Below are 10,503 nucleotides of genomic sequence, written 5' to 3'. Positions count from 1 at the left end.
TATTTTTATGCCTTTAATTTCTTTCATCTGTCTAATTGCTCTGGCCAGTGTTTCGAGAACTATATTGAATAGAAGTGGTGATAGAGGGCATCCCTGTCTTGTTCCAGATTTTAGAGGGATAACAGGAACTTACCTCGATGTTGTAAAAGCTATCTATGCTAAGCCTCAGGCTAGCATCATTCTGAATGGAGAAAAATTGAAGGCATTCCCTCTAAAAATCTGCAAGACCGCCGGCAATCAGTGATTCTACTCAAGTAAGCTTTGCAATATGGAACCAGTTAGTTAGCAAAGAACAGTTAAATCCTAACTAGATGGTCTCATTCTTGGATTTGGTATTCTGCTTATGATGCAAACTGTTTTAATTGCTTCAAATTCATTCTGTTGGCAAGGGGGTTCTGATCCTGAAGTTTTGGAATGGTTGAACACATGACCCAGACAGATAAGATCCAATGGAGTTTATTAGTTACACATACTCTTAAACCAGCCTGAGGAAGATACAACATGCCATGAAGATACACACAAGGGTCCCACTTTGGAACAGAATAAAGAAGGAGTATAAAATAAAGTATTTTCTTTGTAATGTCAAAGGGTACACTGGCCCTTAGCTGCTGTGGGATATCATGGGTTTGTATGAATAACTGTGGGTTGGCAAGGAAGTAAAATTTCTACTGAGGGATTAACAGAAACTGGGCCCCTTGATAAAAACAGTTGTCTGGCTATGGGATGTTACTGTGAGGGCAGAGTATGGAGGGAAACTTATGACTTGGCTATTCAAGGTTATCTCAGATTCAGATGTCAAAATGAACTGATAACATTGGGCCATAATTTCAGGCCAGCTAATACAATTTAAATATGGTGACTGTAGTTTCAGTGTCTAAACAGACTGACAAAAGACTTAATATAAAAAAGATGCTCTGAAGGGAGGTGTGGAACTTAAAATACTTCTCAAAATATAATTCTCAAAAAACCGTAAGGCTTAGAAAAACAAAGGGGTATAATTGGAAATAGGCTTAGTGGTTGTCAACCTGAGAATTCTGAGACTGTGTTCCCTTACTCATGCCTCTCACCACACTACAGGGAAAAACTAGCAATGTTTGTTTTTATATTGCAAAATATGTAAGCATCTTTATATAGATTCCATCTATATTATATTGCTATACATAAGCAGATTTGCTTGGTTATTTATTTATTTAAGACACATCATTTTTTAGAGCAGTTTTAGGATGCTAGAAACATTGAGCAAAAAATAGAGAAATCCCATATAATCCTTCATCCCTCCCCACAACTGCAACTATTATTAACATCTGCATAAGTATAGTATATTTGTTACAATTGATGAGCCCATACTGATACTACATTTTAGGGTGAGAAAAGATGTTAGCTAATATAACTATTAATTAACATCCATGACTTACATTTGGTTAATTCTCTGTGGATTAGGTTCTATAGGTTTTAATAAATGTAAACTGATGTATAACCACCGTTGTAAGTATCCTACAGAATATTTTCAAAGCCCTAAAAATACACCTCTCCGTCTACTCATCCCTCCTTCAAAATCTCTGTATCTTTTTTTTTCCTTTACCTATCTATTTCTATTCACCACACCTTTCAGAAGGATGCTGAAAAACAGTAGCGAGAGTGGGCATCCTTACCTTGTTCCTGATCTTAACCAGAAAGCACCTATATTTAAGACATTAAATATAAGGTTAGCTGTAGGGCCCTTTGAAGTAATTATTTACCACACTGATGAAGTTTCTTCTATTCCTAGTTTACTGAGATGTTTTAACATGAATGGATATTGGATTTTATGAGATGCTTTTTCTCTAACTATTGATTGTGATCACAGTTCATCTTTGGCCCACTGATATAAGTTACATTGATCACTGAATGTTGAACCTGCCTCACTGGTCATGGTATACAATTCTTTTTATATATTGTTGAATTTGATTAATCAATATTTTGATGAGAACTTCTGCATCTACATTTGTGACCAATATTGGTCTGTAGTTCCCCTTTCCTTTCATATATGGTTTGGCTATTAGTGTAATGCTGGCCACATGTATTGGGTTAGGAAACATCCCATCTGTTGTTAAATGCTGTAAAAAGCTGTTAAGATTGGTAGCATTTCTATCTTACATGTTTGGTATACTTTACCATTGGACCCATCCAGTCTTAGTACTGTCAGTGCCGAGAGGTTGTTAAGTATTGACTCACTTTCTTCAATATGCTTAATTTTTAAATGTATCCTCTCACAAAGTTTATCCCTTCATGAATTTGTTAGAATACAACTTTTTAAAGGAATTGGTCCATTTCAGCTAGGTTATTCAATTTATGGGCAAAGCTGACCATGATATTCCTTTATAATCCTCTGAATGTCCATGGGATGGCCTCTCTTTCGATTTCAGATATTAGCAATTGGCCTCTTCTCTTTAAAATTAGTTAACTAGGCTAGAAATTTATCAAGTGATTTGATGTTTTTCAAAGAATCATTTCTTGGTTTTATTGCTTTTCTTTCAATGTTACTTTTCTTTCCCGTTATACTGGATTTAATTTGTTCTTTTTCTAGTTTCAGAAGACAGAAGACTAGTTTTTGTGATTTGATAACCACTTACCATCTAATCCTTTATTGTATTTTTGGTCATTGCATCCTGTATTTTTTCTAAAAATTACAAGAAAAACGCGTATCATGAATGCTCCAAATATATTCACTGATGGGTCAAATAATGGTACAGCAGCAATAGTTACACCTGATCAAACTTTTACATTTTTAGTACCCAAACAATCAGCTCAAAAGGTAGAACTTAATGCAGTATTTAACAAGCTTTTGTGATATTTAAAGATTCTGTATTTAATTTATTTTCCGATAGTCAGTATATAGTTAATGCTATAGTATTCCTTGAAGGTGCTGGTAGGATTTGCCCTTCCTCTACTGTTTTCTCTTTGCTTTCCACTATACAAAGTCTAATCTGGGACAGAAAAGATCCATTCTTTATAGGACATATCAGGGCACATACAGGATTGCCTGGAGCCCTTAGTTTGGGCAAGGATTTAGCAGATAAAACTACACATGACATACATATTTTCTCTACACTAGAAGAAGCTACAAATTTTCATAAAAAGTTCCATGTCAATGCTAATACTTTACAAAAGCATTTTAAAATAACTAAGAAACAAGCTAGACAAATAATAAAACAATGTCAAAATTTTGTGACCTTTTTACCACAAGTTAATTCTAGAGGAGTCAACCCTAGAGGACTGATACCTAACCATATTTGGCAGATGGATGTCACACACTTGCCAGAATTTGGAAAATTAAAATATTTGCATGTTACAGTTGATACTTCTTCCGGATTTTTGATGGGTTCCCTTCATGCCGGAGAAAAAAATAAAGATATTATAGCTTACAAAATGTTGCCACTGTGGGCATTTCAAAACAGTTAAAAACAGATAATGCCCCTGGCATTATCTACCTCTTTTAAACAATTTTGCTCATCATTTGGCATTACTCATATAACAGGAATCCCATACAATCTACAGGGACAAGGCACAGTTGAAAGAGCTCATCAAACTATTAAAATGTACTTATTAAAGCAAAAAGAAGGAATTGGGAAGGGGTATATATTCCCCAAAGATAAACTTAAAATAACGCTTTTTACTCTAAACTTTTTAAATTTGGATTCATCAGGGCTTAGTGCTGCGGAAAGGCATGTGTCCAAAAAATGTACATAAGCCCAAGGTACTTTGGAAGGATATTCTAACAGGACAATGGAAAGGTCCTGACCCAATAATTTTCTGGAGTCGGGGGTCTGTTTGTGTGTTTCCACAGGGAGAACAGCAGCCGATTTGGATTCCAGAGAGATTAACTAAGGTCCTGACCCAGTGATTGTCTGGAGTCAGGGGTCTGTTTGCGTGTTTCCACAGGGAGAACAGCAGCTGATATGGATTCCAGAAAAGCGATTTCTACAGACCAAAAAGAAGATGATTTGGCTCAAATCCATAACAGCTTATATCCAGAACTCCAGTTTGGCTATCCTTACATCTACAACAGAACCAGGATGCTTTTTTCAATATCTATTTTATTATTGCCCTTTTCCACATCATGAAGTTCTATTTTGTTTTTTGAGCTCATACAGACCTAGGTTAATGTTTTGCTGATCAGTTCTATTTTTTGACTATAGAGTTTTTAAACATTGCAATGGAGATTTCACCTGTAAAAAGTTATAAGGCCTTTACTATTATGTTATGTGTTGTATGTATTATATTATGTGTGCACACTTGTGTTTTGTGTTGTATGTTTGTATGTACGTATGTCCATATATCATACATGATGAGCGCTCATGAAAAAATGGATCCAAAATTTTTTTTTTATTCATGTGATTTAAATGGTTTAATTTAAATTGGGTAAACAGCTGTTGAGGATTGTTTAATATGTGAACAAAAAAGGAGGTTAACAGATCTGTTTACTTTCACCTTTCCTTTTCATTATATTTAATAATTCTGTTCAAGATAATGTAAATTGTTCAGAAAATTGTTTTCTTTTAGTGCCTTCTGGAATGTTACATAATTTTTTCTTTAGCCATTATTGCCAGAATTCCTATCTTCATCCCAGTGCCGGTGAAGACAAAGATAAAACCAATCTACAGCTTCTGCAATAGCTATCACTGAACTGCTTGCAGAACTTGCCTGGATTATGTATCACTTGTATGCATTGTGAACTCACTTGTATGCATTGTGAACCATCTGTTGGTGCAGCGACTTGTGGTAGTGTTGGGGTATTTTTGCTGATGGCGTCATCAGTGGTATAATTTTTCCAAAAGGAGCCATCAATTGGCTTGGTGTATCTTCCTCCCTTCTGCTTGTGATGGTCATTCAGCTAAAATTTGGGGGCCAACAGAGGTGAGGCAAAGAACCTCACCCCACCCCCTCCCGCTGGTACAAAGACCTATCCACAGGTGTGGCTGTATGCTGGACCGGTAGTCAATGACGGGTAAGATCCAATTGCAATGGTACCAACCTAAGACAGGAGGCTGACACCTTGAGGTCAGCTCATCCGATGACGGGTAAGGACCATATGTAGTATTGGACAACCTAAGGCAGGCACAGTCCCTAAGCCACATGCTTGTTGTTTAAACAGAGAGGGGGAGATGTTGAGAGCCACAGCCGACGGGGCCCCAGCAAACTTCCAGCTGCCAGCTGATGATTGGCTCACAGCGGCCCCAGCAAACTTCCAGCTGCCAGCTGATTGGCTCCTCTACGGTGATGCTCATTGGGCTGTTTCCCTGCCCTTTCAGACCATGGAGCTGCTCATTGGGGGACTTTTTTTGGCTCCGCCCACGAGACCCAGCCAATCGGCCTCAAGAGCAGGAGGAGTGGGGGGGTTGAGAGGCTTGTGGGAAGCCGGTGGTGGCAGTTGGGCTCTGAGGGAATTCCTGAAGACCTTGTGTGGTGTGGCATGTGTGTTCTAAAAATAAAGTTCATTTCTGCTTGATAAGTGGCTCCTGAATTGTACCCAGCCAGACTGCGGCAATGTGTACTTTAGGATTATTAGACTGTAATATAACTTTTATATTATAATAAGTAATATATGACCTTTACATTGCCAATAAAAAACCCCACTCTAGCTCCATTCAGGCCCTGTTCCAGCTGCAACCCTCCTCTTCATACTGTCAGAAGTCTCTGAAGGCCCAGATTCCTACCTGTATATATCAGATTTCTGAATCTACAGCCCAACAAGCCCTAAGTGGCATCTAGTGTACATGTGTGGGCCTCTTTTATGGCCCCTATCTTGCTGGGCAGCTGTTTACAGAAGGTTTGGACAAGAGTTTACATACTTATACCAGGGCACTCCATGGCATGGGATGAAATTTAGGTGAGAAAAGAAAGGGAATGATATGGAGTAGGGCCTAGAGCTCTTCATGCATGGAATCGTTTGTTAGCACTTTATTTTGATCTGTAGTTTTTGAATGGTTAGACATTAGCTATGTGGGCATTCATTTAAACTGTTATTCTGGTTTTATAAACATTGAACATGGACCTGATGTAACAAGCACTAAGGAAAGGATACCTACTTCCTTTTCAAAATTACATTAAGTTCCATTATGCATATGAAACACATACATACCTTATATACCTTAACACTTAGACACATATTAAGTCTATAAACTTTAGGAACACTTCTCACATGTGTTTAACCCTGTTGCCCAGATTACTCAATGATCTATACTTTCAAAAGATTAATATTCAATGGTTGCAGAAGGAGAGTATTTTTAACAAGAGGAAACTTCTTGAGATTAAATCCTGATGCCTAATCCTGCATAATCCTGATGCCATACAGACCCCAGATTCCTTTTCAGTTTTGTAACCTAACGTTAAATCTTAATAGAACTACATAGAAAACACAGGGTACATGTAAAAACTGGCAAAATCTGAATAAAGTCTATATATGATTAGCATACCAATCTCTTGTATTATAGAACATACAGTGGTTATATAACATATCATCATTACAGTAAGGCTGATTAAAAGCACAAAGGAATTCTCTCTATACTCTTACTGAATCTTCTTGTGAATATACATTTTTTAGTACTTAAAATATGCTTTTTAAAGTTTTATATTCTGCAACATATAGGCATAAATTACTTTTCTAAAGACAATTAAGGTATCAAACTCAAAATACAACTTGTAGTACTATGTTACTTCTAAGTAAAATTTCATTTTATTTTTCAGATTCATAAATTTCTCAATATAAATTCTGACATAATTTAGTTTGTATTTTACCTAAAAATTTTTCAAAATTCAAAAGAATCTATGAGTTTTTGTATAAGCATTACCTTAGGATGTCATTTCTTAACAAAGGCCATCCTAAATTTGTTGAATTTATCCTCCATCATTACTCTGGAATAAAGTAAAGCCAATTTGTGGATAAAGGTTACTATAATTTAGGATGTCAACAGAGCTTTTTGCAGTTTTGATATTTTGTATTGTCAACTGATTTGTGGCTAAATATTTCAAATATTTATTTTATCTCATAAGATTTTTCTCCTGTGTGTGTCCTCTGATGTACAATGAGGTTTGACTTTTGAGAGAAGGTTTTCCCACATACCTTACATTCATAGGGCTTCTCCCCAGTATGTGATCTCTGATGTTTAGCAAGGTCTGATTTACGATAAAATATTTTTCCACATTCATTACACTGACAAGATTTCTCCCCTGTATGAGCCCTGTGATGTACTGTAAGGGATGATTTGTGACTAAAGGATTTCCCACATTCATTACATTCATAGGGCTTCTCTCCTGTGTGTTTTCTTTGATGTAAAATAAGTCCTGACTTCACGCAGAAAGACTTCCCACATTCATTACATTTATAGGGCTTTTCTTCTGTATGGGTTCTCTGGTGTACAATTAGAGCTGACTTATGGCAGAAAGCTTTCCCACATGCAGTACATTTATAGGGCTTCTCCCCTAAGTGAATTCTCTGATGCTGAGTGAGCTGTGACTTCTGGCAAAACGTTTTTCCACATTCACTGCATTCATAGGGTTTCTCCCCTGTATGTGTTCTATTATGTTTAGTTAGGTATGATTTATTGTAAAAAATTTTCCCACATTCATGACATTCATACGGTTTCTCTCCCGTATGTATTCTATAATGTTGAGAAAGGGTTGACTTATGGCTGAAGAATTTGCCACATTCAGGACATGCAAAGGGTTTCTCTCCTGTGTGAGTTCTCTGATGTACTGTGAGGTCTGACTTTAAGCAGAAGTTTTTCCCACATTCATAACATTCAAAAGGTTTCAATCCTGTATGAATTATCTGATGCCTCGTAAGTACTGATTTATGATAGAAAGTTTTCCCACAAGCATTACATGCATAGGGTTTATCCCCTATATGCGTTCTCTGATGTTGAGTAAGATGTGACTTTTGACAAAAGGATTTCCCACATTCCAGGCATTCAAAGGGTTTCTCGCCTGTGTGAGTTCTTTGATGTACTATAAGATGTGAATTCATACAAAAGGACTTCCCACATTCATAACATTCATAAGGTTTCAGCCCCGTATGTGTTCTCTGATGTTTAGTGAGGTCTGACTTCTGGTAAAAAGTCTTCCCACATGCAGTACACTGATAGGGTTTTTCCCCTGTATGCGTTCTCTGGTGTAGTGTGAGGGCCGATTTGTGACTAAAGGCTTTCCCACATTCATTGCATTCATAGGGTTTCTCTCCAGTGTGAGATCTCTGATGTTTAGTGAGGTTTGATTTTTCCCAGAAAGTTTTTCCACATTCATTACACTGAAAGTGTTTGTCTTCTGTATGTACCCTCCGATGTCGAGTGAGGTGTGACTTCTCCCAAAATGCTTTCCCACATTCATTACATTCAAAGTCTTTCTCTCCTTTATCAGTTTTCTGAAGTTGTGAGAGACATAATTTCCTCCTGAAGTTATTCCCATTTTGATTATATTCATCACAGTGTTTTACAGGTAGCCCATCATATTTGAAAGAGGTTAGCTTCCTACAGGATTTCTCATAATCACTAAATCCATAGTGATTCTCCTTTGAAGTAGATATGTGAGGGAACAAGAGAGATGAATTACCACAAAAAATTCTCCCATATTCACTATATTCACAGTAATTCTCTTCCATGTTCTCTCTCTTGTATGTGTTGAATATTGTCTTTTCAAGGAAGGTTTCCTGATATATATTATACTCAGAAGTTTGCTCTAAGGTTTGAATCTTCTCTCCCTTGTAATGGCTGAAAGTACTCCTATTTCTAAAAAATTCAATTTTCTCTCTAGTATGAGTTTTCTCATGTTTAATTTTGAGTAGCAATTTCCCACAGGCATTAAGTTCATCAGGCTTTTTTCTTAAGTACTTTTTCCTACTAATAATCAATTTGGAAATATTGTTGAAACTTCTTCCTTCTGAGTCACACTGACAGAGTATTTTCTTGGAAGGAAAAGAATCTATGTCCAAGTCAAATGGCCTTCCTATTATATTACCTTGTTCCTTCATCAGCATTTTGTTACTGATGAATACAACTTTCCACAAATCTTCTTGGCTCTGCTCCTTCAGATAATCAGCTTTCCAAAGTTCTAGAAATAAGGAAAATTAATCTTACTTACCACTTAAATTCCAATAATACATTTTTGATGGAACAAGACCTCAAGATCTCTATATAAATGTTTTATGTTAATGCTGATTGTGGATTTTTTCCCTATTTCCAGGGATTGATATAACTGCAATGCATTTTTTCTTCTATTACATGGCTTTGTGGTGAAAAAAGTAAACAAAAGTTCTGGTAAAGCAGAAGAAGGGAAAAGAATCTGGCTATTTGAATACATACATTTGGTTTCCAATGTATGAATAATAATCTGAATCTCTGCATGCATTCTCTAAAACACATATATGACACAAGGAGAGCCAACAGCATGATTTACCTATATCATAGCTATAACAGCATGATTTTAGCATAACTAGGAGACAGAAAATGCTAGTTCCTTCAACTCACCACGAAGAAAGGAAATAAAATTTCAAAAACAGAATAATTGAGAGCCCACATATATGAAGAAAATCACAAGTAAAGATGGACAGAGAACCCAGAAGTGATGAATCATAATTACTCCCAGAAAGGTAAAGTTCTTCTGTGAGTGGGAAAATAATAAGAAAATGTCTGAGTCCAGGTGGATCAGAGCTTCAACTACTAGGAAATCCAAGAGAATGAACATGGAGTGGATAAAAAGTAAAGAGGCAAGGGTTTATTAAAGTCAAGAATAAAACTTTATGAAGGACAAAGTGATTAGAGAAATTACCACCCAAATTACAAGAAACCTGTTATGGACTAAATTATGGTGACCTACAATGTAACTGGTTATCTTTACTTCCTTAAAGATAGGACCTTTAAGGAAGTAATCAAGGTTATATGAATGAGGTCATAAAGATGGTGCCCTAACCTGATGGTGCTGGTGACCAAGACAAGGAAAGCCTTCAGTGCACATGCACTCTCTTTCTCTGTCTCTCTCACACACTCCATCTACCACACAGAGAAAAGCGTACAAGAAGACACACCAAGATGATGACATCTGTGCACCAAGGAAAGGTAACTCCTCAGAAAGCAATTCTGATGGCACCTTCATATTGGGGAAACCTCTACAGTTGTGAGAAAATAAAAATAGATTAAGATACCTAATCTGTGGTATAATCAAATAATAACCCAAGAAGATTAATGCAGACACCAAGGAAAAAAAAGATTGAAATTTTAATAAATAATATTGAAAAAGAGCTTGAATGGAGAGGAAAAAGAGAAGTATTATCAAAATAAGTCTAAAGAAAGAAAACTGGATCAAAAAAATAGGCCAGGATGAATAAGATAGTTTGCAACTAAATATATACATAGGAGTCCCTAAAGAGGAAAAAACACAATACACCAAATATTTGAAATTTTCAATCTAAGAAAACTTCCTAGAAATAAGACTTGATCCACATTCTCAAAAAAAACTTTTTGTGATAATTCC

The 10,503-nt window shown here is 36.3% G+C and overlaps 1 protein-coding gene across 1 annotated transcript in view; it reads right to left on the bottom strand.

Moving 5' to 3' along the window:
- Nucleotides 1-440: 440 nt before the first annotated feature.
- Nucleotides 441-10,503, bottom strand: part of LOC124102234 (zinc finger protein 33B) — a 43,766-nt gene continuing 33,703 nt past the window's right edge. Inside the window, exon 5 of the mRNA XM_046458450.2 lies at nucleotides 441-9,084. Coding sequence (XP_046314406.1) covers nucleotides 7,016-9,084 — 2,069 coding nt within the window. The 3' untranslated portion in view covers nucleotides 441-7,015. The remainder of the gene's footprint in view (nucleotides 9,085-10,503) is intronic.

Source organism: Marmota monax, unplaced genomic scaffold (assembly GCF_021218885.2).
Source record: "Marmota monax isolate L192 unplaced genomic scaffold, Marmota_monax_Labrador192_F-V1.1 WCK01_AAM20220418_F8-fsc00161, whole genome shotgun sequence".
Lineage (NCBI taxonomy): Eukaryota > Metazoa > Chordata > Mammalia > Rodentia > Sciuridae > Marmota > Marmota monax.
This window is presented reverse-complemented; position numbering and strand designations above follow the sequence as displayed.